Source organism: Grus americana, chromosome 16, assembly GCF_028858705.1.
Source record: "Grus americana isolate bGruAme1 chromosome 16, bGruAme1.mat, whole genome shotgun sequence".
Lineage (NCBI taxonomy): Eukaryota > Metazoa > Chordata > Aves > Gruiformes > Gruidae > Grus > Grus americana.
The window spans coordinates 13,615,608-13,641,563 of NC_072867.1; the positions used below are offsets into that span (position 1 = coordinate 13,615,608).

Here is a 25,956-nt window from a genome sequence, read left to right on the forward strand (position 1 = left end):
TGGCTGGGTTTCCCTCTGTCCCGTGTGGTTATCTTGCCTTGGAAGCGGCTTTGCCGGCAGGCAGGGGCACGATGGAGCCATGGCCATGGCCAGGGGCTCTGGTTTTGGTTGGTTTTGGGGAGCAGGGGAGAGGACCGGATGGGAAGGTATTGCCTTCATCCCTAGCACGCTGTGCAGGAGGGGACTGTCCAAAAGTGTTACGAGAGCATCCCCAAGCTCTTGGGCCAAGGTGGGACTCAAGAACCTGCAAGATGGAGACAAGCCAGGTAGTTTGGCATAAAGGTTTATTCGGACATCAGATTCCCATCTGCAGCGTCTTGGGCACCGTGCAGCTTTCCCAGCACGGGCTGCCCTGCCCGAATCCTCCTGGGCACTGTGCCTCAGTATCTTGTGAGCTTTGCTGCAGCATCTGTAGCTGTTGGAGGGGGTGAAGCCATTCCCACGTCCCGCAGGGAGCCTGTCAGGGGGGTGCGATGGCCTGCTGCCAGCTGCTATTGCCCAGCGGCACTGAGGACCCCAAGGAACCTGCCCAGAGCCCCATCTGGGGTGAGGAGCTGCCCCCAGCACAGTGTCACTTGTTGACCGGGCTGACCCTGCCCGGCCGGGGAGCAGAGTACGGCAAAGCAAACCCAGGCAAGCGGCTGCACGTGAGCCTGACCCCGGGCTGCTCCCGAGGGGGCTCCGGAGACACCCGACAGCCGTGCTGCAGCTCGCACCCCCGCTGCACGGTAACACGCTTCCTCGGTAAATGCCAGTGGTGCCTCGCTGCGTTAGCGGTATCAGCAGGCAGTCACCAGCTGCTCCTGCCTCCTCTGCGCCTGCTCATCCCATCGCAGCACTGGCCATCAAAGCTGCTCTGCGAGTCCCAGCGGCTCCCGTTAGAGATAAGCAGGTGTTCCTCTCCAGTGAAGCTGGAAACGACTCCTCCACGTTTGCCTTTCACCGTGCGCCGGGCCTGGAGCCGGGCTCCTCCTCGCCCGCAGCTGGTGTCGGGAAGCGCTGAGTTACAGACACCGCGTGTCCTCTTGGGGTGAAATACCGGTGTGTGCTCTGGCGTGCTCGGGGATGGCCGTCCTCGTGTGTCACCTCTCTTCTCAGCTGAATTTGGAGATGACTAACCTCATGGTGATCCTAACCTCAGCCGCACTCACCCACCGCAGCAGCTATCTCTGGTCAGCTGCTGTGCTGCCTGAACCCTCTGCCTCCCTCCCCAGGGCGGCTGCATCCCCCCCGGGGCAGAGCATCCCTTTTCGCCTGTCGGCAGCCCAGGCCCTGTCGTCCGTCCTGCAGGCAGAGGGTGTCCAGCAGAAGTCCCTTTCCTCTTGCCCACAAGTGCAGGCGGGTTGTTTCATCTGAGGCCAGGCAGAGGGTTCAGGTCAGACCATGGGGGACAATCACAGGCTTCAGCTGATGCCACCTCTGTGCGTGCCCCAGGACCGCAGGGACCTTTCAGGACAGGGCTCTGCACCGCGCCTCTCGCCTGCTGCGTGGACACCAGCTCGTCCCATGCCTGCCCACGTTCGCTGTCAACTCTAGCCCAGATAAGAAGTGTCACCATGGGAGACTTGTGTCTGGGTGCCCTTTGGGACAGTTGGCAGGGCTCGGACCAGGGAGGACGCAGGAAGCGTTTCAGGACTTGTTTGTGCAAGAAGCTATTTTAATCTCCTCTGCCCGGGCTGGGAGTCGAATGAGGTTGATCTCAGAAACGGTGCCACCAGGGGAGAGATGGGGAAGGCTCCCGGCAGAGAGGGCTGCCCCAAGCTGGAATCCCACTCCGGGCAGCGAAGGAGAGCTGCAGACCAAACTCTTCCCCATTGCACGCGCTTGTCGGTGTCAGCCCGAGTCTCCTCGGCTGCAGTTTTAGCCCATCGCCTCTTGTCCTACCCCGCCGTGGACACCGATGAGGAATTAATTCCTTCCTCTCCACGGCAGCCTTTTACATGCTTGATGGCGTTTATCGCATCCTGAGTAATCTCGCCTGCTTCTGCAGCCTAGCCAGCCCTGCTGCCTGCCGTACAGCCCAGCAAGGCTTCACAGCCCGGAGTGGAAGAGTTAAAAAAAAATTAAATAAGAAAACTGAAATTGTTGGTGATTATGAATTTTGGCAAGCAGAAAAAAATTTGCAAATTCTTTAGTGTCACGAGGGTGCTTAAAATAAAAGAGCTGTAATGAGACGAGATCCTGTAGCATGTGCGAGCTGAATTGTGCTAGATTGGTTATTCTCATTCTGCATATGATTGCTGATGGCTTCTGCAAGGCAAGGGACGTGGGTTTGGAGTGATTTTCTTTCTGTTTAGTCTCTCTTCTCCCTCGCGCCCTCCCCCTGCTTCCCTGCGGTACAAAGGGTGCCCGGGACTGCGTCCCCTTCTGCAGAAGGGCTGTTGGCAACAGATGTGCCTTGATGACAGGGTGCAGGCACATCGCCCCGCGTCTGCCGCAAGGTGCTTGGCTGATTCCGAACATCAGCCCCGGATTTCTCCCGTCAGATGACTCTGAAGTGAAGGCTCGGGGACAGATCCCCCTCTTTTTTCCCCACACGCAGCCCCAAACCCTTTCTGGATGGAGTGGGTGCTGATTGCGGAAACCGGTAGTGGGTGTGAAGTTGTAATAATCCCATTTTATTAATTACTGCTTTTGCCAAGGAGGACTTTTGTTCCCAGTTGTCCACGACAGAATGAATGCTTTTAACTTCTCCTCCGTTTTCTCTAATCATATAACCACCTTCTCTGCCCACGTAGAGGAGGATCAGTGCACCGGCAATCCTTGGCACGGGCAGCCAGGTCAGGGACGATGGGCAGAGGCATTTATCTCTCTGAGCCAACATACCCGCTCAGAACTCATTACAGAAACACGAGGCATTCGGCTGGATCAGAAGCTGCCTGCTAAATTCACAGCTCGCCGCACATGATGGATGCCCAGTGCCCAGGGTGGGCGTGATGCTGCCTGGCATGGGCAGGGCTGTGCTGGCAGAGGGGGGGCTGTAGCTCGGGACAGTTGTCTGCTGTTGATTTGCAGAAGAATCTGCTCCAGGTTTGGATGAGGAGGTGGTCGGTGGCATCCCATCACCCTGGTGCTTGTTTCCATCAGTCCTGCGTGGGACTTTCCACCGTCTCTCCCAGTTGTTGTGCGTGCTCACCACTGTTTCAAAGGAATTGTTCTCAGCTTTGCCTCTCCCCGCTTTTCCCTGATTTTCTCACCCAGGGAGTGTCTCAGCAAACGTTAAGGCTGGCCGAGATCCCAAACAGTAGGTGTCTAGCAAAAATCAAAACAAACAGGGAAAAAAAAAATAAAAATCTCCAGACCCACAGGGCCAAGTTCAGTGGAACTTGAGCTGCTCACACCAGCGCCGCGCCGGCTCCGGGCTGTCCCGCTGCCTACATCTGGCCCCCACCGAGGCGGGAGGGAGCAGGACACGACAGGGCGGATGCTCCTACCCGAGCGGGAGGCACAGATCTGGAGTCTGAGGCAGGCAGGGAGGGGAGAAAACACCAGCTGAATTTCTTGGAAGCCAACCTCGTGTGATGTTTCTGGCGTTGCTGAGCGGTGGCTGATGCTGGGATGAGATCTGACCTTTCAGCAACGCACACAAACAGCAGTAAACACCCTCCCTTGGCCGGTGCTGACTTTCCACGCTCCTGATGGTGCTTCTCGGTGTTCCTTTGCCCAGGTGGAGTTGCTGCTTCTCAGTGTCCCAAAGAAGACAGCAGGAGCTCAGGAGCTTCACATGAGACCACAGGAACCAAGCGGACCTATGATATGATGGAGGGGAGGATCAGCCGGGGCTTATCGGCCCGTGATACCTTATCTGCCAGCATTGAAGGTGGGTCTGGGTGAAACCTTTCACCTGTGCTGTGTTAGTCGTGACCCACAGAGACCCCATCCTGTCTCTTGTCTACATGATGCACCTTCCTGTGCCCGTGTTTTGGCAGTGGTTAGCTTGTACCCTGCAGCGCATCCCAGCAGGACAGCATCTGACCAGCATGGGAGAACAAGGGACACAGACTGGCCCATTTGCCTTTGGTTTCTGTCCTGGTAGACTAGTTTCAGGACTGCAAAAAAAAAGGAAGCACATTTTTAAAAAAAAGAGAAATCAAGTAATTTAGAAATTGTTGGTGTTTTTCCTTGTTGTCCCAGGAGTCCCTGGTAACACTGTCGTGTATTTGTTGTGAATGAACTCCTGCGTCACAACCCAACTTTCCCTCTTGGATCTGTTGTAGGTCTCATGGGTCGAGCGATCCCTCCAGACAGACACAGTCCCCATAACCTAAAGGAGCAGCATCACATGCGGGGCTCAATTACACAAGGTAAAGCCTGCAAGCAGAAGATGGTCACGGCCAGAGGTAACGGGGGGAAGTATCTCACTAGCGTGGCCCCTTGTTCTTGTTGTCAGGCTAGGGCAGGAGGAAACAAGGATGAACACATCAAGGTCCAGCTGCAGATCTCTGCAGCCTCATCTATGTGCTCAGAGAGATTTTCAGTCTTGCTCAGCTTCAACCAACCTAAGCTCTCACCAAAATCAGGGATGAAATTCTCAGTGACTCGCATGAAGGCAGGTTGAAACTAGTGCGAAATGGGTCCAGAAAGTGGTGGCGGATGTGAGGTGGTCCAGCCGCATTAGTAATATAGCTGCTCTGTGTGCTCAGTTGGGTCCCAGTCCCCGAGTTACATGCATCACGTAGAGACCCCCTTGGACTGAGCATCCACACAGAGACTGGGAGTCCAATGTCTGGCTGGGGAATCACCCTCTGCATCCATTGTCTGCTTGGGGTTGCAGGAATACCTCGGTCCTACGTGGAGGCCCATGAGGACTACCTCAGAAGAGAAGCTAAACAGCTCAAGAGGGAAAACACTCCACCGAGGGACTTATCTGATGCCTACAAGGTCAGGTCTCACGAGGGCCTTACTCCTCTGAAAATGAAACCAGCCCATGAAGGCCTGGTGGCCACGGTGAAAGAAGCAGGAAGATCAATCCATGAGATTCCCCGGGAGGAGCTGAGGCGGACACCAGACATCTCTCTGACCAGACCTCTGAAGGAAGGCTCCATCACGCAGGTGAGTACAGGGCGAACAGCAGACGAGATCGATCCTACTCAGGCTGCTGTCCTTGCACAGACCGTGAGGACCATTCCCAAGGTGAAAGGAGGTCAGAGAGGGCTTCAGGTTGCAAACACATCACTGGTCAGAATTGAAGCTCTGCTTGGGTACAGGTTGCCCTTGCCCATCCTTTGATATTTTAAAGGTCCCTTCCGACCCAAACCATTCTATTCTGCTTCCCAGCAGATAAATGCAAAACCCAAGGATGGGAGCTCAGCACCCCCTGGCACATTAAGAAAGCGATGCTCCGTCCGCATGTGTACATGGAAGGGGACGCATTTGGCTTCTGCTCAAGGCCAGAGTCAACTTGATGCCCTCGGCAGTTGTGACTCTAGATGCGCATAATCTTGGTCCCCTCCCTTAATGGGCAAGTGTCAACCCAGCAAGGCCAGTAGTTAGGATGAAACGTGGCATGCTGTCTCCTGTTGGGCTCCAAATATTTGGAGGGTTCCCATGGCACCTCGTAGTCCTACCTCATTTCACAGCGCGTGTAGGAGAGAGGCGTGATGGGCACAGCCAGCCTTCGGCAGTGACTCATCATCATCTTGTTGGAGCACAACAAGACATGCAAGATGGGCACTCCACCCTGCCCTGCGCCGTGCGGAGCTATTATCTCTGCTTTGCCGATGGCTGCTGCCGTTCGACCAAGTAAACCGGTGTACTGACCCACCGAACGAGGCAGCACGAGTCCTTTTGAAACTGGATCCCCTTCAGCTCTGCGCCCCTTTGATGTCCCCTCTGCCTTCTGTCCCCAGGGTACCCCACTGAAGTACGACAGCAGCTCTTCCTCCTCGAGTTCCAAAAAGCATGACGTGCGGTCCATCATTGGCAGTCCCGGCAGGACTTTTCACTCTGTGCACTCACTGGACGTCATCCAAGACCCGAGGAATCTGGAAAGAGCTTACGAAGAGAGCCTGAAAAACAGGCCAAGCCCAGTGACAAACTCGGGTGGCTCCATCGCCAGAGGGGCTCCGGTGATTGTACCCGAGCCGGGCAAGCCCCACCAAAGTGCCCTCGCCTACGAGGACCACCAGGCAGGGCACAGCACAGCGTTCGGCAGCCACTTGCACAGAGGGTCTCCGGTCTCCACGCGAGAGTCCACGCCGCGGCAGCATGAAGGTACGCAACGAACCTTTTATTTAACGCTAAGGTTTCTAGCAAACCGAGTGGGCAAAGTGTGCGGGAGGTGGCTGCTGACCCCACCTGCCCGAGCCGTTCCCGGCAGGTTCTGCCCAGCACCCCGCACCCACTCTTGCCCGCAGCAGCAGCTGACTCACGGCACTGGGGCAGTTGCCAGGGACGGCTGAGGCTCAGCTCCCTCCCCAGGGTTGCTCACACGGTTGCAGTGAGTGCACCCCACTTCTGTGCCAGGGTGACTGCAGGGAGACTTGGACCATGGCTGGTGAAGCTAATGGTGTTTAGAAAGTTCCTTCCCTGTCCCGACATTGGCCCAGGGCACCCCTGTTTCTAAAGGCGGGCAGGAAAGCAGTGCTCGGTGCACTGGGTGGGGGAATCTTCAGGCTTTGCACTGATCTGGTGTGTGTTTGCCTACCTCGTGTGTTTGTGCCTCATCCATCACCCGGGCACCCAAGTGCCTCACCTCCAGGAACACCTAATCCCTTCTGAGCCAGCGGATCTGGGCAGTGTGGCTGACCCTTGGGATCTGCCATCTCCCCGGCCCGTCTGCCTGCACTGGGCAGGGTCTGCCCGCACCCCCCGGCATCAGTTGTCCCCTGCCTCCAGAGCCGGACCTGGGGCTCCTGGGGAGCAGGCGTGTGTCTGGGCTGGGCTCAGTGACCTGGATCCAGAGCACATAAACCCTCTTGCTTCACAGCATGTTTGTGGGCAGGATCAGTGCTGAAGCCCGTTCCTAAGACACCTTGTCCCACCAAGCCTGCTAGCTATGGGTAACTGCTTCGGGGCCGTTTGCATCTCCCACCTGCAAATCCTTGTCCTAACCCAAGAGTCTTGTGATTTGGGGTGTGCAGCACAAGACACTGCGGCGTCTGCCAAAAATCGAGGCCAGGACGCGTCTCCACAGCGAGGAGCAGGAGATGGGGCTGTGCAGTGCGGAGCTCTTCCAAAAAGCCTCCTCCATCGCTCGCTGCTGGCTGGGCCAGCTCCAGCTCTCTGTGGTTGGTGCGTCCCATTGCCGCAGCCTCTGCTGTCTTCCCGGTTAAATCAATCATTCTGGGGGAAGCCTTCAGATGTTGGCAACTCCTCGAGATTGGCACATGTGGGGGAGGCAGCGCCCAGACAGTAGGGAGGGATCCCAAAGGGAAAAATAAATGTTCCTGCAAAACGCCGGTGCAAAAGTGGATTTCTGCATGTCCAGAGATCATGGGGTTTTGGCGTGCAGAGGATCTCCAGGAGGAGTCCCCGTGGCACAGGTCAGAGTTGGAAGGCGGCTTTCCTGAGTCGCTGTGAGAATTGAACATAAGAAGTTAAAAACGCTGAGCTTTCCTTCTGCCCCAGCAGGAGGTTTGGTTTGTTAGCAGCCGTGCTGAGACACCACGTTTCTTGAAAGGAGCAGGAGTGGTGCTTTGCATGGCCCGTGTTGCAACCAAGGTTGTTTTAAAATTGGCAGCGACGCGGTGGATCCGTGCGCGTGTGCCCGAGGGGCTGCTCCTCGCTCCCTGAGCCAGGGCCGGGCGGCGTTTGGTGTGCAGTCTGGGGCGAGGGCTTTGGTCATGCTGCTTGGGGCGGCTCTTGTGTTACGGACATGGGAGCTGGTGATGCTCATCCCAGGTGGGGCAAGAAGCACCGCCAATGCCCCGCTCAGGTTGGGAGAGCAGAGAGAAGTCCCTGACGTGATCCAACCTGCCCTTGATGTCCTGGCAGAGAGCTTATGGCTCCAAAGGGTTGGCGGGTGCTCAAACCCTTTGAACTGTGTTTTGTCGCCATTGCCAGGAGTTTCGGGGTCCCCAGCTCTGCCCAGCAGCAGTGAGCTCCTCGTGCCGAGGAGCGCGGCGGCAAGGCTCCACCGCCAGCTGCTTGTGCAGGCCAGGACGAACTCACAGACCACCCAGCGTGGCCACGGTGGATGTGCTGGGGTGGAGAGATGGTTTGGGACAGGCTTCTCCACCTCGGCCTTGGTGGTGTAACGTGGCACAGTGGTGCAGGGAGGAGGGAAGGGTCCCTCGAGTTCAGGGTAGTTGCAAGAATCCCCGGGGGACACGCTTGGCCACAGACACCCCTCAGGGACGCAGCTTGGCCACGATGCTCAGTCTCTGACTCATTTCCTTCTGCTCGCTGCAGGGAGCATCACTGCCGGGAAGCCGGTGTCCCAGGACAGAAAGATCACCCCCACATCGAGAGAGCTCACCAACTCCAAGTCTCCGCACGCCCCCGTGGCCGACCACCACCACCCCATCTCCCCGTACGAGCACCTGCTCCGCGGCGTCAGCGGGGTCGACCTGTACCGCGGACACATCCCACTGGCTTTTGACCCCGCGGCCATCCCGAGGGGAATCCAACTGGAAGCAGGTACCTTTGGCGGGGGCGCGGTCGGTTTGGGATTGGTTTTAGCCTTGTGACGCTCCAAAAGCCTGAGGTCTCTGGGGAAAGCCACTTCACGTCTGCGTCTTTTTTTCTCCCAGCTGCTGCTTACTACCTGCCGAGGCATCTGGCTCCCAGCCCCACGTACCCCCACCTCTACCCCCCGTACCTAATCCGGGGCTACCCGGACACGGCCGCCATGGAGAACCGGCAGACCATCATCAACGACTACATCACGTCTCAGCAGATGCACCACAATGCCGCAGCTACAGCCATGGCACAGCGGGCAGACATGCTACGCGGCTTGTCACCCCGGGAGCCCTCCCTTGCCCTCAACTATGCAGCAGGTCCTCCCAGCGCTGGGGGTTGGGGGGCAGTTTTGGGAGGAGGAGGCTGGGTCAGGCCAGCACCACCAGCTCCAGCGCTGGGGCCAAGGGCCGAGCCAGCAGCACAGCGTCGCCCAGCAGCGTGGGAACGTGGCTGGCCGGCGTGGAGGACAGCTGGGGAGAATGTGATGCTCTTTTTGCCATCTTTAGTTACTCGAGGCTCCCTATGTGCATCTCTGGGTTTGGGTCGTGGGAGCACTTTCCAGCCTGGCCCTGCTGGTCTTTGGAGATTACAACACGCTTCCGGAAGGATATCTGGCTTTCTGCAAAAAGCAGAGCGTGCTGGGGAGTGTGCAGGGTGCGGTGCGGTGCTCCTGCCCCTCCGCAGGCAGAGCAGCGTTGGTCTCCGGTTGGGGGGAGCTGTGGCTGATGCTGCCTGCAGCCCCCTCGCTCAGCAGGGATAGATCTGGGCGTGTTTCCTCCCCGTTATTCCCAGCAGCTGCATTTGCCCACAGAAGGGCCCCCTCCCCAGCAACTAGTGCCTGGGGGCCGTGTGTGCGCTGGCACCTCCTGCGCTGCACCAGAGCAGCGGGACGGGTCGACCCTCCCCAGCATCGCTCCCCGCTCCAGCGCAGCCAGGCTGCAGCAGCTCGCTGTTGTCCTGACAGCCCTCTGGTTTCTCTCTCCAGGCATCATCGACCTGTCCCAAGTGCCACATCTGCCCGTCCTCGTGCCCCCCACCCCCGGCACCTCCGCCACCACCATGGACCGCATCACCTACATCCCTGGCCCCCCCCAGACCTTCAGCAGCCGGCACAGCAGCTCCCCGCTCTCCCCAGGTAACGCTGCAGGTTGCTTTTCCCAATGGGAAAGTAGTTGGGCAGTTCAGCATGCCGGGGCGGATGCGGGGGGGAGCCCAAATTCATTCTCTCTCAGGGACCAGCCCACTGGCTCCCTCAAACCAGCTCCTCTAATCCATTTGTTGGGGGCTTCCTAGCTTTTCCCCCTTCTTCCCCAAAGTGGCAGCTGGCAAACAGCTTTGTGGAAGGTCGTACCCCGGAGATGGCACCAGGACAGCTATTCTGTGATTTGCCCGGGTTTTGTCACTCCACTTGCCCCTGTCTGTCCTGCTCCAGGTGACCTTGGATGGAGCCATTCCTTATTTGCTCTGCAGACACAGCAATGTGAAGAGCAGACGGTGTTCCCCGGCAGGGATTGCTGTGTCTGCAGCTCTTTCACTGCCTTTCGGTTGGGTTTCAGGAGGCCCCACGCACATGACCAAACAGTCGGGATCGTCAGTGTCTGAGCGGGAACGGGAGCGGGAGCGGGAACGGGAGAGAGAGCGTGAAAAATCCATCCTAGCGTCCGCCACAGTGGAGCATGCACCCATCTGGAGACCAGGTAGGCTGGGGAGGAGCTCGGCACCACGTCTTGGAGCCCGTGCTGGGTGGAGATAGAGTTGGGACTATAGAATGAAGAGCTAAAGAAGCCCTTTGTTGTGTTTGCCCCAGGTACAGAGCAGTCCAGCAGCCGTTCGTCCTCGCACTCTCACAGCCACCAGCACTCTCCCGTCTCACCCCGCACCCACGAGACCATCCAGCAGCGCCCCAGCGTGCTCCACAACACGAGCATGAAGATCATCTCCTCGGAGACCCCCACCCCTTCCGTCCTGCGGTACGTCCCCCCACTACAGTCCCTGCCGCTTGCCCAGACCCCTGCACCGGGGCGGCCACAGTGGTTAATGTGCATCAGATGGGGCACCTCTGAGATGGAGTGGGGGTTGTTTTGGCCTTCAGTCTCAGTGGGATCAGGGTTGGGGCTTACAGGGAAGTTGTGATGGTGCACAGTTCCTTTCCTGGTGGCTTTTACTGCTGTGTCCCAGGGCTGTCTGTGCCCAAATACAGGTATCACTCCCCTTGCTGAAAGTTGTGTGCTGGTGGAGTTACGAAGGTCTCTGGGACCTGTCCCATGGGCTTTGTTCTCTCCAGTCGATGTATCCAGGCCATTGCCAATACCCCGTGGCCAGTTGTGGTGGAGGCTCCATCTGAACCCTCCTCACCTGCTCCAGCGTGGGCCAGCCCTATGCTCAGGAGCCCTGGGAGGACCTCGGCCAGACAGGGCTGAACGCCAGGGCTCTGTTAACAGCAGTCCACTTTCTCCACATGCTTCTCTCATCTTCCTCTCATCTTCGTTTGCCTTCCAGATCCTCCTCCACCACTACCACGTCGCCAATCCGCTCCGCTGCCTTCCCCTCGGCCTCCACCCTGCGCTCCTCCATCAGCGCGGCAGACGGCTACGCGGCCCTGATGGACCCGGCCGTCCTGCAGAAGGAGGCCTCGAGAGCACGGGAAGCCAAGGCAGAACGACCCCAGACTGACAACAACGTCTTCACCTCAAAGCTGCCCAGTGGGGCCAACCTCGAACAGTCGCCTTCACCCATTAAAGCCATGGAGTCGAGACCTTTACCTGCCTCCGGACCTGGTTCTTCTCATCACTATAGCAGAGGACAGGGGAAGAACCAGCAGCACCATCACCCTCTGGACCAGCAGCATGCAGCCTCGGGCCCTGAGCAGCACAGTAGAGAAAAGAGTCAAAGTAAACCCTTTTCAATGCAGGAACAGGAGCTCCGAGCACTCGGTAAGACCACCACGACAGCGGCCAACTTCATAGATGTGATTATCATGCACCAAATGTCTTGCGATAAGGGGCAGGGAGAAAGAGGCTCGCTAAGTAACGACTCTGCTAGTGATGGTAAGAAATCGGAGGGGAGAGGCGAGAGAGCTGTGGCCTGAAACCCATTTTATTTCGTTATTTCTTATTTTCAGTTGCACGTTTTGGCTCTCGGATTTGTCAGCTTCCTGAGTGTGCTTGTCCCTCTGCTTCCCGGTTGTTGTGTTACTCCAGACTTTTTTATTTGTGTGTGTTTTAGGGATCTTCCTTTCTCCCACCCTCTTTTAGTTTTTCCCATTGCCAAGTCCTGTTTTGCAAATGCTGCTCAGTTCCTGGTATTGCTTTTTACAGACAATAGCAATTTGCTAATTCTGATTTCCCCATCACTAGAAATTCCCAGGCAGTCTGTAAGGAACAGTTGTGGGTAATAAATCAAACGAGCGAAGCAGAGAACCAGGAGTGTGAGCAGGGCAGGGCTGCGGGCTGTCAGACGTGCTCCTCCCCGCTCATGGTTGTGCCACTGAGCATGATGCAGCTCAGATGTGGGGTGACCTTGCTCAGGGTCCCAGTGCTGGATGATGCACAAGAAGGCAACCCAGACATCGCTGTCCAGGGATCACCCAGCCCAGCCGTGCTCGGCACCCATTTCCAGAGCAGACCACAGGAACCACCTGACAGCAATCTTGTGTAGGATGCAAAAGCGCTGGGATAACTTTCTCCAGAAGGAAGTGGAGGGAAGGGCTGGATTCAAGGTCCGGGTCATTCTTGACAGGACCAACCTTCACCCAGAGCATTCCTCCAACCAGCATGCAGAGGCAGCAGGCAGCCCACGGGGATTTGATGGGACCCCATCTTCAAGGTGAAGCATCCACCTTGGCCATCAGCACTGGGGGTTGCTACCCAGCTCTCCTTCCTGTAAACCAAGGGTGGAAAGGACATGGCAGTGTGACCGGGGAGGAGAGCTGCTCTTGACGGCACATCCCGAACCACCCATCCCACCACTTGGTCATGTCTGGTCCTGGCTCCTTGTAGCAGCAAGCTCCAGGGCCAAGAACGTGCCTCTGGCTGAGCTCGTCCTCCACATTTTTCCCTGGTGCCAGTGTTACCTCCAGCTGAGTGTTGTCATGCTGCAGAGGAGAAGGGCGGCTTTTCTATGGCCGTGAGCTTACAGAAAGGAGCTGGTGTTCCCCAGAACGTAACGGTTGGTTAGGGATCTTTCCAGAACAGGACACTTTGCTGGGTGGATCTGAAGTGTGGTCCCTTCAGTGCTGGCATGCGGGTGGTGCATGGGGTGATGGAGGGTGCTCCACCCCCAGCGTGGGGAGGTTCTCCGTGGGGATCCTCCCCATGCCCCGAGGACGTGCAAGGTCAGTGTGTCCATGCCAGGGCACCGGGGACCCTCCAGCAGCGCTGTGGGTCGCCTGCCAGATTTGCCTGCAGTGGGTGGTTTCTAAGAATTGAGCGTTAGGAGGGTAAAGGTCTGTGGAGGCAAAAGTCGTGAGCATTACCAAACGTGCTGAGCTGGCAAGAGGCAGCGCATGCCTCCTCCAGGACTTCTCCGTCCACCCCTCGTCTGTGGAAGCATAACCCATCCGTGCCTCAGTTTCCCTCCTTTGCTGAAGGATAATGGTGGTCCCTCATTCCAGGTCTGCTTGTTTTGATGCATCTTGAGTGCATGCAAAGGGCTTACAAGGCAGAGAAGGGTCAAGAAGCCTTTTTTGCCCCTGCAGATTGCAAGCCTACCATTTCTGGAGCAGGATCTGGAGTCTGCAGGGCCTCGCACCCAATTTTAAGTCCCTGCTGTTGGCCATGCTGGGCTTGGGGCTTTCCTCTGTGAAGCACTTGAGACTTCCCATGCAGCCACCTCCGCTCCTGCAGAGTGTTGCTTTCCCTCCTGCGTAGAGGAGGTTTTATTTTTCTGTTTCAGTAGGTGGGGGAAAGAGGGGGGGGAACAAGTTATGAACCTGCAGGGGTTGGATTTGGTTCCTGACTCGTGCTGTCACCACGAGCTGCTGAGTGTCCAGCTCTGCAGGAATGAGACAGCACCTCTTCACTGCAGCCAGCGGACATCAGAGGTGGCTCGGGGGGTCCCTGCAATGTGACCTGCCAGATCTTCCCTCATCTCTTTTTCCCCCCCCTTTGCTGGACGTGTGCCTACCTGCCAGCGATGCACCCGGGAAAAGCCAAGCGAGCTCCTGGATTTAACTCCCTTCTCCCGTTTCCCCAGGTTTTCACGGAGGTTACAGCCCCGAGCGCATGGAAGCGGTGAGTCCAGTGAGCTCGCCCAGCCTGTCCCATGAGAAAGGGGCCAAGCTGCTGCAGGATGCAGAGAAGGGGCACGGGGAGCACGACCTGAGGCAGAAGCAGCAAGGTGAGGGCAGGGGCTGAAGGTGCCAGCGAGCGCGGGAGAGCCCGAGGTGACGTGGGGGGCTCTTCGTCAGCCAGCTCTTGCTCGCCGTGCCCCAGTGCCGTGCCAGGATGGCATTCGAGGAAGGGGACGCAAACATCATCTCATGCCTGTTCTCTTCTCTGTGCCCCTCGCAGGCTCGCTGAAGGCCTCGGCTCCCGAAGCAGCCCACCTGCAGCACCTCCGGCAGCCCGACGGCCCCCAGCCCCAGTGCCAGCCCCTGCAGTCCAGCCAGAGCGTCAAGGGCATGAACCAGCGGGTGGTCACGCTGGCCCAGCACATCAGCGTAATTAACCTCGTTCTTGCCTTCCCCCTGGGGCTCTGGAGAGGAGGGAAGGGCTGATATGAAACATGTCTAATGGGGAAGGGCTGGGAGTGATGCTGGAGACCTCAGCACCTCTGGTCGGGGGCTGTAGTGAGCATGGTGCATCAGGATGTTCAGTCCCGGTCCCCACCAAGCCCATCATGAGAGCTGCTGCAGGCAGGAGGCAGAAGTTTCATCCCCACAGGGACAAACCAGCCTGATTCCCTCCTCCTTGCCCTGTCTCAGTTGAGCCCAGCAAAGCAAGAAGTAGAAACCAACTCTATTTCTGACTCGGGGGTTTCTTCTTCTAGGAGGTCATCACGCAGGACTACACGCGCCACCACCCGCAGCAGCTCAACTCCCACATCCAGACTCCGGTGTACTCCTTCTCCGGGGCCACGTGCCCTGTGCTGGACCTGCGCCGCACCCCCAGCGAGGCGTACCTGCAGCAGCAGGAGCACGCGGTGGCCTCCAGGATCTCCCCGCAGAATGAAGGCGGCAAAAGGTGAGGTCAGAGAGGCCAGCCTGAGCTGGTGCAGATGGGGTTCTGCCCACCCGCTGTGCCAGTCTGAGCTCAGACGGACCAGGGCTACCCAGGGTGAGGAGCTGGGTGGGCGCCCTTGGCTACCTGGCACCCTGGAAAGGTGGTGCATAGGGCAGGGTGGCATTTGGCGTTGCCGAATTTATGCTCCCCAGCTTGAGGATCCCCTGGAGTGCTTGCTTACATGGTGCAGAGTGTAAATCTGCTTTCTGTGGTGGTGCCCCTCTTGCCATCCCTGTTGTCCTAGAGATGCTCTCCAGACCCCCTTTGAGTTCGTGCATGATCCCCTTCCTGATCTGGCTGGTGTCACAGAATTGTTTAGGTGGGAAGGGACCTCTTGAGATCATCCAGTACAACTCCCTGCTCAAGCAGGGTCAGCTGGAGCAGGTTGTCCAGGGCCATGGCCATTTGGATTTTGAATATCTCCACTCATGGAGACTTCAACACTGCTCTGGGCAACCTGTGCCAACCTTGAGCACCCTCACCATAAAAAAAAGTGTAGGGATGGAATTTCATGTTTGGTTTGTGCCTGTTGCCTCTTCTGCTGTCACTGTCCTCAGTCCATGACAGGTCACAACACAGTGACCTTTGAGACCACAGACGGTTCCAAAAAACCCAAAGCAATGTGTTTCCCATTGCTTCAGAGTTAATTTTATCTTCATCGCTGTCAGTGAATCAGAAGCTTGTTAGACACATGTGCCCTGTCAACCTGTATTTCTTTTAAAGGCACTTTGAAATCCTTGTGCTGAGACCAGCACAAGGCAGGTCTGATTGCTGTTGTATTGAATTAAAAAATAGGAAGTGTGGGAACAGGGTCTGTCCTCCCACCCAAACACCAACAGAGACCCAGATGTGTCCAGGAAAGAGTGGTGTCTCCAAACTGGTGGTTCCTTGTCAGTAAATGTGATTATTCTTTCCAGCTCTGCCTGGTCCTAGAGGTGGCTTTATAACATTAGAGCAGAGAGCCCAGCCCTGGCCACCCAGCGATGAAATAAAGTGGCAAAAAAAACAAACAAAAAAAAAAACAAACCAACCCCCACAGAAAGAACAAAGGCGTAAATTCCCAGAACTCAACCATGAGGAATTCCTCGAGCCTGGCCATCTCCCAGGCGCTGGCCACAGGCAGGCATCGGGGGCTGCGTCGGTCCTCTCCAGGCTGCCCCAGCATGTCATCGCCAGCGAGCCCCTGCGTGGCCCCAGACAAGGTGGACGGGAGGTGGCGGCTGCTGCCCTCCCCTGCGTTCACAAATGCGATGGAGAATCAAAAGCTGTGTCCCCAAAGGGTTAACGTCGCAGCCCTCTGCAGGGCTTGTGTCCCTGCCATTGAGGGACACTCTGGCTGAGCCACCAAGTCCCAGGACTGGTCCCACTGTCCCTCCTGGGCATCTGTATTTGGGGCAGCTGCCGGCTGGCCCGCTGCCTGGAAATCTGGGCCACGTCTCAGCCCAGTCCTGCTGAGTGGTGCAGAAAAATGCCCAAGCTGCGCTCTTCCTCCGGCTTGCAGTGAAAGGCGCCGTAAGTCGCAGGGGTGTGGAAGGTTTGGCTTTTTTCCCTGCTGTAGGAAAGCTATTTTAGTCCTTCTCCCCCCAACCCCGGGGCTGCTGTGCAGAGACAGAGGATGTTGCAATAAACCGATTGCATCTCCCCATCGCTCTCTGCAGGTCCCCGGAGCAGAGCAAAGCTTCGGCCGGGAGTGGGTCAGACAACTGTATCGAGCCGGTCTCTCCACCAGACGGCGTGGGAGAATCGGAGCACGCCAAGAGCGCCACGTACCCGATCCTGTACCGCGAGGGCGAGCAGATAGACCAGAGGTAACGCTGAGGGAGGGAATGGTGGAGACTGCGTGGGATGTTCCCCCCATCCCAACGCTCACCCTGGCCCAGGCTGCTTTTCCTGCAGCCAGAAGCAATGTCACATACCAGCTTGCTGTCCCTTTGTAGGGGCTTTTCAACACCGTGCGGTACATTTACAGTAGGAACAGAGAGACAGGTTGGGGATCCAGAAGGTCTCAGGAGCCCCCAGGCTGATTTTGAGGACTTAGGCTAAGGGAAAGACCTCTCTAGGCGGGACTTTGTGAACTGGATGTTGCAGAGGTTTCCGATGGTCTTTTGCTTTGCAGGATGGGGTCCAAGTCCCCAGGAAACAACACTCAGCCTCCAGCTTTCTTCAGCAAGCTGACTGAGAGCAACTCTGCCATGGTGAAGTCCAAGAAACAGGAGATCATCAAGAAGCTCAGCACGACCAACAAAAATGAAACGGAGTACAGTAAGGACATGTGGGGAGGGGAGTGCGGGGAACCGGGGGGAAAAAAGCCTTGAGGACTCATGAAGCAAAGGAGATTTGGGAATGGGTGCTGAAATGCTCCCTGGGATGAGCCGTGCTGGTGCCAGCAGTGGCTGCGTGCATCTGGGCAGGCGATGGGAGCCTTCCCAGCCCCACGTCTCCTTGCTCTGGGGCTGTCAGTCCCACCCGTGTGGCAGCGCCAGGTAACCTCAGTAGGAAGGAAACAATGAGCTGAGCATGGAGGAGACTTAAGAGCAATTGATATTTTAATGAATGGCCAGCCAAGCTGAATCCTTCCTCCTTGAGATGTATCTCCCTCCGACGTTACTTTAAGCCCTACGTCAATATTGGTATAGCTCTGTAAAACTAACCAGGCTGGCTTATATTAGAAATTCAGCCCGTTCATTCATTAACCGCTAATAGAGTAGATAGGATCATAATTTAATTTAGCCCAGCATTATACAGTCAATACTAATTCAATTTGAATCCATCTTACAACAGCTGCATCGGATAAGTGGGACCGAGCTGTCTCGTCCCTTGGATGATGTTACCATGAGCCAACAGTATTGTTATGTCCCTTTGGGGACGTGTGGCTGAACCCTGTGACCCTCCCCACTTTCTCTTATCAAGAGAAAATATATAGAAATAAGAAACGCCTCTTATTTGATGAGAATTTCTGTTATTCTAAGGAAAGTGATATCCAAGTCAAACAGCTCAGCTAAGAGGGAAAATATTGATTTAACGTTTCTTCTCCTCCTCACCCTCCCCACTGCCCAGACCTGCTCCCTGGATATGGGGATTTGAGCCCTTGGAAATCCCGTAGGCGGGAGAGAGGGTTTAACTTCACGGAGCTTGTAATCCGAAGGGCTGGAGGGAGGGATGTCAGCCCTGAGCACGAAGACATCCTCTGGCTCCCTGGGCTCTGCTTTTCTGCGCTTTCCCAGCCGGTGAGACGTGCCAGCTGTGGATCTCCCAAAGGCAATTATTCCTGGTCCCAGCCAGCACCCACAGACCCACCCGTGTCAGCCTGGGTGCGGTGACGAGGACACCGGGATCTTGTCGTGGCTGGCACAGCAGGTCCCTCCCTACTGCCAGCCTGCACATGCTGCTCTCCGTACTGAAGAGCTTCTTTGTTTTTCTCCAGATGTTGGGCAGCCTGGGACAGAGATTTTCAATATGCCGGCGATTACTGGAGCAGGTAACTCTCCATATACCTGTATCATACCTCATTCCCTCCAGATCTTGCAGCCATGGAGAGCAGGAGACTGGGTAGATTTAGGCATGTCCTTTTTTTCCTTTTGCCATAAGACCGAGCGTAACAGTTGCTGGGAGGCTGAAGCCTCGGGACACGCCGTAACTCCCTGCTGGAGTTGGAGACAGTGCAGTCTAATTCCTCGGAAAGCCTGGCAGAGTTTGAGGAGAGGTTAAAAGCCAAGCAAGCATTGGTCATCTGATGCCAACAGAGGGTTTAAACTATAGCAAGGTGGACCTCACGTTCAGGAGAGAGCACCCTGCTCTTGGTGGGACCTTGTGGTCACCCATGGGTGGGTAGGAGAGCAGCAGCGAAAGGGAAGGGGACGGTAGGAAACAGGCTCTGTGGCACCGTGGGCTGAGCAGGCTGGGGTGAGAGCAGCGCCCGATAGCCTTGATGTGCGAGTGCTGGGCAAACCGATGGTGGCTGCGGACCGCGAGAAGGTGTTACCTGGGAGATGGAGGGGTGCTCGGGCACAGGTATGCCAGCGGTGTACTCAGTCCTCCAGGTGCTTACAGCATGGGTTGGCTGGTCTCTCAGGAGCTGGGAGGAGACGTTCAGCTGGTGGCCGGGTCCCACCACAGCGGTGCAGCCGGTGCCACACAGAAGGGCTTTGTGGGCAGGACTGCTGGGACCTGCGCTGCTGTGCAGAGCGGGGCTCCCGGCGGGTGGAGGGTTTCGAGGCTGATTGCCCAGTTCTGGAGGAGGAGCAGTTTTGGTGGTGGTATCTGAGTGCTGCTGTGGAGGCCAGGCTGCAGGCAACCGTGGTGGGCTTTAGCGAGTTCCCAGCCCTAACCAGCATTAACCTGCCGGCCTGCCTAACCGGGGGTTCACTGGCTAACACCTGGGACGTACCCCAGCCCGCGGAGAGCTCTCAGGGAGAAAACATGCTGGGAAGGGCTCAGGATGGTCCCCCAGACACCCATGGAGATGTATTTTCCTGCCACCATGCAGGAGCAGAAATGGAGGTTTAGGTGCTTCCCGAGGAGCACGCACCTTCCCCAGCTCTGCCGCGCCCGCAGCTTTCAGGCAGCTGGGAAAGGAGGAGAGGGAGCAGCTTAAGGAAGGGATTTTAGCAAAGAGGGGCAGAAAGTGGCTCCACGGAGTCGAGCAACCGGCATGGGCTTCCCCAGCGCAGGACAGAGACCGGCACGAAGGCTGTTGAGCTGTTGCCACCTGCTGCAGCAATGTCCGGGTGGGCATGCAGATGAATTAAATGAATCCCCATTGAGGAGTATTAATTAATAGTTAATTAAGTATTAATGCCCTCCTACAGTAGGAACGCCTTCACGTTGTTAGTTTTAGGTAGGAGGATTGGCCAAACTTCCCCACAACCAAGGGAAGGAGGTGCTGTGGGCAAGGACTTTGTGCGGTAGGAGGGCCAGGGCCAGCCGCCAGCGGTGTCAGACCGCTTGCCGGTGCGGACGTGTTTGGGAGAAGGAGCCGGCTCACGTCGGCAGCCAGGACAAGAGGGTGCAGCCAGCCGGGGGGACCCGAGGGTCTGCGGCAGAGAAAATTTGGGGGAGCGAGGCCCAACTTCCTGAGAGCATCCCCTGGTTAGAGCTGCTCCCGCTGTGCTGGAGGGAGGTGTGAAGGCAGAGTGTGGGGAGCTGAGGGCCAGGCGCTGGCCAAAGGGGACCAGGAGAGACCCTGCCCGTGTACGGGAAGGCGATCGAACCCAGGATCCGTCCCTTTCCGAGCAGAGGGGCAGCAATCCCAGCACAGCCCCCCCCAGGATGGGGTGAGCTGGGGGCGGGGGGCTGCCAGTGGGGCTTCCCTCGCCGACCTGCTGTTTTTGTGTCTGTATTTTGCCCTTGCTTGTTCCCTGTAACCGCCGCATTGGGAATGACGGTGGCGTGGCTGAGCCTAGTGCCCTCTGGTCCCTGTGCGGTGCTGCACCATAACTGCATGGCTTCTGAGACTCACAACCACGCGGACACACCACTTCGCCTCTGCATCCTGTCCCGTAGCCGCGGCTCAGCCCGGGAAGGGGCCCTGGTCCGCAGCGGGCACCCGGCCCCAGGGGAGGAAGGGAGCGGGCTGGGACGATGGGCAGGGGGCTTGCAAAGAGCGCGAGGAGGGATGAAAGGAGTCTCCCCTCTCCCCAGCGTAGCCTGACCCCACGCAGGCAGCCCCGGGGGGCTGCGTGTGCCCGGCTGGGAGCTGCCTGTGTTTGCCACTTCTCATGCCAGGGCCAAATCCAGGCACCTCTTTCCGATCAAGTGTTTTTGTGGGGTGCCCCCTCTTCCTTCCCTGACTTTTCCTCCATGGGAAACTGCCCCGGCCTCCAAATTCCCAGCACACCGCCTTTGATTTGTGTGCGCATCCTTACAGTCCCCACGCATCCAGGTGACTCCTGCCCCCATGCCGAGCCTGGCACAGTCCTTCCTCCTTGCGGTCCCTCCCCGGGGCTCAGCGACAACCCCTTGCCCCATCCTCCAAGCCCTTGGCCCCAGGGAACCCCACCTGCCTGCAGCACATCCCAGAGTAAGTCCCATCCCGTCCCACCGCCAGCCCCCGCCAAGCCCTGGGGCGGGATGGAGCGGGGAGGAGGAGGAGGAGGACGGGTGCATCGCAGCGCTTTAGAGAACAAGATGACAAAGTTTGTTGCTTTGCGAGAATGTGCTGACTGTTTGTTTCTTCCCTTCTCCCTTGTCTCCTTTCTCCCCTTTCCCGTCCCCCCCATCTTTCTTCTCATTTGGCTCCCCCCATCTCCCGTCCCCTCTCTCCTCCCTCTCCCGTATCTCCCAGGGCTAATCAGTTGTAGGAGCCAGTCGGTCCAAGAGAATTCCAGTACCAACATGGGGTTGGAGGCAATAATTAGGAAAGCCCTAATGGGTAAATATGACGAGCAGTGGGAAGAGCGCTCACCTCTCAGTGCCAATGCTTTTAACTCTCTGAATGCCAGTGCAAGCCTGCCCGCTGCTATGCCCATAACTCCTGCTGATGGACGAAACGAGGACGTGCGCTCCTTGCCAGGTCTGCAGCCCTCTCCACCTTCGCTCTCTCTGTGTTATTAATTCTCAGCTTTTATATTTCCCCTTTTGTGGGTGGATTTATTCCCCGCCCCCCCCCCATTTTTGTTCATTTTGGTTTTCTTTTCTCCCCTTCCTCCCCCAGCTTCGAGCTTTGTGAACCCGCTGATTAATCCTGGTCTTGTTTGATGTTAATTTAATAGTCTCAGAAGGTGCTGTTGCTTTCTCTAAACCACTGACTGTGCTCCTTTCCCCGTTTGTTGGTTTTAAATATCTCCTTTTCCTTTTTTTTTTTCTTTTACACCACGGAAAGGTTTTGGGGGGGTGGTGGAAACCCACACCCAAAATACTGAAGCCGTAAACTTAAATAGCCACCCCAAATTGTCCATAAACCCCAGGCGGGATCACTGCTCCCAAAATAAGGGAAGGAGTTGAGAAGGATCGGCACAGGGGGGCAGGGTGGCCTTTCCCTCCCCATCCCGGGCTCGGGGGGCGTCAGGGCAGGCTCCAGCCTGGGACGGAGGGTTGGATGGGACCTGGAGGTGCCTGGAGCAAGAGGGAGAGCTTAAGGGAGCCAAAGCGATAGGAGGGGGATGACTTCAGAGAGCAGGGCGGGGGGTGAGCTGCCCCGTGGGCACCGCGGTGGGGTCTGCCCGGCTTCGGGGGAGGCTTGAGCAGGGTTGTTCTGCAGATCCCCAGTTAAGGAAGAGAGGAGGGGGGCCAGAGGTGGCTGGGGCAGAGCGTTTGTCCCCCTGTTCGCCTCTTGCAATCACCCTGCACAGAGCACGGCAGCCCGGGCCAGGGGTCGCCTTCGGCAGCCTGGGCGCAGAGCCCCCGGTGAGGGGGGGCCATGGGGCCGCGGGGACACGCAGGCGCCTTCCCCGGGGTCAGCTCAGCCCAGGCGCTCTTTAGCTCGTTGCAGAAAAGCTTTTCTGGCTCCTGCATGAAACCAGCAGCTTCATCCAGCCACGCTTCCCCATTCCCGGCGGAGACTGCCCGGGCAGGCAGGGTGGGATGCAGAGCCCGTCCATCCGTCCCCCTCCGGGAGCTCCCCCGCTCCGGTTTAGCCAGGCTAACCTCCCCGCAGAGGCCATTTTGGCTTTAAACCTTTCAAAAACTGGCTAAACATCACCAGGGATTTTGCTGCAAGAACAGATTAAAGACCATCCTGGCCATGTAGACCACAAAAATTGGGGATGCACTCAGGGCTCCAGCACCCAGGTAGCTCCCGGGGGGGGGGGGGTCCCTGCCAACCGGCTGCGCAGCGGCACACGGAGCTCCTGTCCCGAGACCCATGTTTGTGGGCTGAGCCACCAGCCGGCTCGGGAGCGGGCCCCGCAGGGAAACAGCGTGGCCAAAGCTGCGCAGCTGCTCCCACCCCACATCTGCTCCATGGGACGGTTCGTAGCATCAGCCCCCAAAGCGGAGAGCGGCACCGGAGGGGACAGAAACCTCCTCCAGCCGCTGTGGCTGCCCACCCGCCCCACCGTGGAGACCTCACCCCGTCACCCTTCCCCACCACGGGCACCCGAGGCGAGCTTTTCTCCCGCCATGAGCTATTTTTGCAAGCTCTTAAAAGACGCGCGGTGCTGGGGAAGCGCTGGGTACCCACACCCTTCCCCGACACCCCCCCCACCCCCGAACCCTGTCGTGGCGAGCCGGGTGACGAGCGGGTGTTTCTCTTTGCAGGAGGAGGGGGGAAGCCAAAGATCGCTGCCAGACCCAACAGCCGCAAGGCCAAGTCCCCGGCGCCGGGTCTGTCCTCGGGCGAGCGGCCGCCCTCCGTCTCCTCGGTGCACTCGGAGGGGGACTGCAACCGGAGGACGCCCCTCACCAACCGCGTCTGGGAGGACAGGCCGTCGTCCGCAGGTAGGGGCTCTGGAGGGAGGGGGGGGATGTGTCCCCGAAGCGGCCGTGCCACCCTCGCAGAGGGGCTGCGGGGAGGCAGCCGCCAGCCTCGCCATTGACTCTCCGCTTCCTCCTCCCCGCGCAGGTTCGACGCCGTTCCCCTACAACCCGCTCACCATGCGGCTCCCCAGCGGGGTGGTGACGGCAGCCCCCGCCGCCCCACTGCCGCAGGGCCCCCCCGGCAGCCAGCACCACGCCTGGGACGAGGAGCCCAAGCCCCTGCTCTGCTCCCAGTACGAAACCCTTTCGGACAGTGAATGAGGCGAGCCAGGGGCCCGGAGACGGCGACTAAACCCAGGGCGTGGGGAGCGAGCGGGACGCCCGGGGCGAGCGCCCACCGCCCCGGCCCCGCCGGCTCTCGCGAGCGAAGAAGCAGGAGCAGAGCTATTTTATTTTTTCCTTTTCCATTTTTTTTTTTTTCCTTCCCCTCCCAACCAGCCGATTTGGGAGGACGAGGTCGTTTTATTTTTTTCGTTCGGTTTTTTTTCCTTTTTTTTTTTTTTCCTTTCTCAACATCTGGAAATTTCTGCATCCTCTTCGGTCTGGGGAGAAAAAAAAAAAAAAAAGAAAGAAAAAAGCCTTAACAAGACAAAACCCAAGGAACCCATCGTCTTCGATCTCGGCAGCCTTGCTGGGTGGTGACCCCCACGCTCGAGGGAGGGACTGTGAGCGGCCACGCACCCACAGCGCGCACATCCCGGGGCCGCGCGCGCTCGGACGCTCTGCCGGCGCGCTCCCGCGGAATCGAGTGAGGGGCTGTGGGATGCTCCCCTGCATCCCAGTTGTGGGGCTGTGCCGCAGAAATGCAAAACCTTGAGCGGGTTAAAAGGAAAAAAAAAAAAAAACCACCAAGGTTTAAGAAGTGAAATAGTATGGAACCGCCCCGATTCGGTTCCCCCCAGCTGATTTGAGGGCTGGCAACCCGTCGTACCCACGTCGCAAGACGTTATCAGCCCCGGAGCAGTCTCAATATGCTTCAGCCATGGCTGGGATGAGCGGGCAGGGGAGGAAGTGAAAAGTTATTTCTTAAAAAAAAAAAAAAAAAAAAAAAAAAAAAAAAAAATCCTGGTCCCTTCGGTGGAAGCGATCCCGGGCTGAAATCAGAGCGGACAGGGATGTCCCCGGGCTGGCTCACGTGCTGCCCACGGAGGGGCTCGGTTGCTTTAAGTGCATTGTTTTCTGAATGGTGAGAAAAGGCAATTGTAAATTGTATTGGTCTACAGGGTATATTTTTGATACCTTCAGTGAATTATGTCAATATTTTACGCAAGGAAGGACTTAAACAAAACACAGTATTACATGCTGTAAAAGAGGTTCTGTTCTTACGCGCAGGCTTTGATGCGTTTGTCCATTGTATGGAAGGGTTTTAAAAAAAAAAAAAGAGAAGGTAACAATGATCCATCAAAGTTATCTGTAAGTCAGGAGAATGTATGAACTTAGTTTAAAAAAAAAAAAAATAATAATCTTGCCATGGTTGCAGGGCCCCCCCCGTTACACACACACCTTTGCTGACTCAGCAGAAATTGTTTGTTGGTTGTAGACGGTGATTTCTCCAGAGCCCTCCGAGCTGGCCGGGTGCAGGGGCAGAGCGGGTAGGAGGCTGGCGTGGCAGGGAGTTCACAGGAAACTTTAAAAAAAAAAAAAAAAAAAAAAAAAAGAAAAAAAGAAAGAAAAAGGAAAAAAAAAGTTTTTATTGTATTTTTGTGATACACATGAATGCTCTACTTTACATTATTTTTTTCATTCCATGATGTTGGCTCATATCTGCAGTTACATGGTTAAAGAACAAAATATTAGACTTTTTTTCATTCACTTCTGCTTTCTCGCTCTGGGGGAAAAAAAATGGCAAAAAAAAAAAAAAATGTATTAAATGCTTTGCATTCTATACGCTAGAGGAACCCAGAGCACGGCACAGACTTTTTCTGCCTCTCCGGCTGCTGGGTGGGCAGCCAGCCCCCGCAGCCTCCCGGCAGCCCTCGCATCCGGCGCGCGGGTCCAGCGGCGAGGCCGGCGCCGTCACCTTCCCGATGGATCTTTCTTTTCCCCCCTGCAACGTTCCCAGGTTGATTCTGATTTCAAAGCAAGAGAATGATGGTGTTTGTCGTTTGTTTGGGGGTTGGTTTTTTTTTTTGTTGGGGATTTTTTTTGGTTGGTTTTTTTTTTTTTTTTACAATGTACAGGTTTTTAATGTTCATCAATGTTTGTGTCTTTTCTGTTGTGCTTTTTTTTTTTTTTTAAAGAAAAAAAAAATTCCGAGACAATGCACAAGCGATGTGGAAGTCTTTCCGTTCCCAGGTTATTGCTGCTGGTGTCTCCGTGGCTCTGATGTGTAAAAACTAAAACAGAGCTGATGTCTGGGCATAACGCTATTAAAGTATTGCAGATTTTGCTGGGAAAAAAAAAAAAATCCAAATCCGACCCATCTTCAAAGCCGCCTCCTTAACCTTTTCGGAAAAAAATAGCAAAAAAAAAAAAAAAACCACAACAAAGAATAAAGTTCCCACTTGGCACAGTAGCAATACTGTGTGCTGCTTTGGTGTCTCCAGAAGTCCAGGAAGGTGCCGGTTGCCGGTGGAAGGCGGCTGCGGAGCTCACAGCCCTGCTGACCGGCATCGCAGACCCTGCCGCCGGCGACCCCGGCGTGGGGCGAGATGTGGCGAGGGGTGAGAGAAGCACCTGAGCTGAGCTCCTGCCCTTG

At 56.9% G+C, this 25,956-nt stretch overlaps 1 protein-coding gene across 15 annotated transcripts in view; it reads left to right on the forward strand.

Annotated features, from left to right (window-relative positions):
• The window catches only part of NCOR2 (nuclear receptor corepressor 2), a 255,422-nt gene extending 229,688 nt beyond the window's left edge, over window positions 1-25,734 (forward strand). For 8 of the 15 annotated variants that reach the window (XM_054843759.1, XM_054843764.1, XM_054843766.1 and 5 more), the window contains exons 29-47: window positions 3,668-3,820; window positions 4,218-4,304; window positions 4,775-5,052; window positions 5,850-6,213; window positions 8,353-8,580; window positions 8,694-8,939; window positions 9,608-9,757; window positions 10,179-10,319; window positions 10,430-10,592; window positions 11,122-11,555; window positions 13,816-13,959; window positions 14,133-14,281; window positions 14,611-14,804; window positions 16,502-16,651; window positions 16,960-17,105; window positions 18,268-18,321; window positions 21,127-21,354; window positions 23,040-23,219; window positions 23,344-25,733. In XM_054843759.1, the coding sequence (XP_054699734.1) occupies window positions 3,668-3,820; window positions 4,218-4,304; window positions 4,775-5,052; window positions 5,850-6,213; window positions 8,353-8,580; window positions 8,694-8,939; window positions 9,608-9,757; window positions 10,179-10,319; window positions 10,430-10,592; window positions 11,122-11,555; window positions 13,816-13,959; window positions 14,133-14,281; window positions 14,611-14,804; window positions 16,502-16,651; window positions 16,960-17,105; window positions 18,268-18,321; window positions 21,127-21,354; window positions 23,040-23,219; window positions 23,344-23,519 (3,665 nt within the window). In that variant the 3' untranslated portion in view covers window positions 23,520-25,733. Of the gene's footprint in view, window positions 1-3,667; window positions 3,821-4,217; window positions 4,305-4,774; window positions 5,053-5,849; window positions 6,214-8,352; window positions 8,581-8,693; window positions 8,940-9,607; window positions 9,758-10,178; window positions 10,320-10,429; window positions 10,593-11,121; window positions 11,556-13,815; window positions 13,960-14,132; window positions 14,282-14,610; window positions 14,805-16,501; window positions 16,652-16,959; window positions 17,106-18,267; window positions 18,322-21,126; window positions 21,355-23,039; window positions 23,220-23,343 lie in introns of all 15 variants that reach the window. The other 7 variants (XM_054843775.1, XM_054843774.1, XM_054843772.1 and 4 more) reach the window with 5 other exon arrangements.
• The last annotated feature ends 222 nt before the right edge of the window (window positions 25,735-25,956 follow it).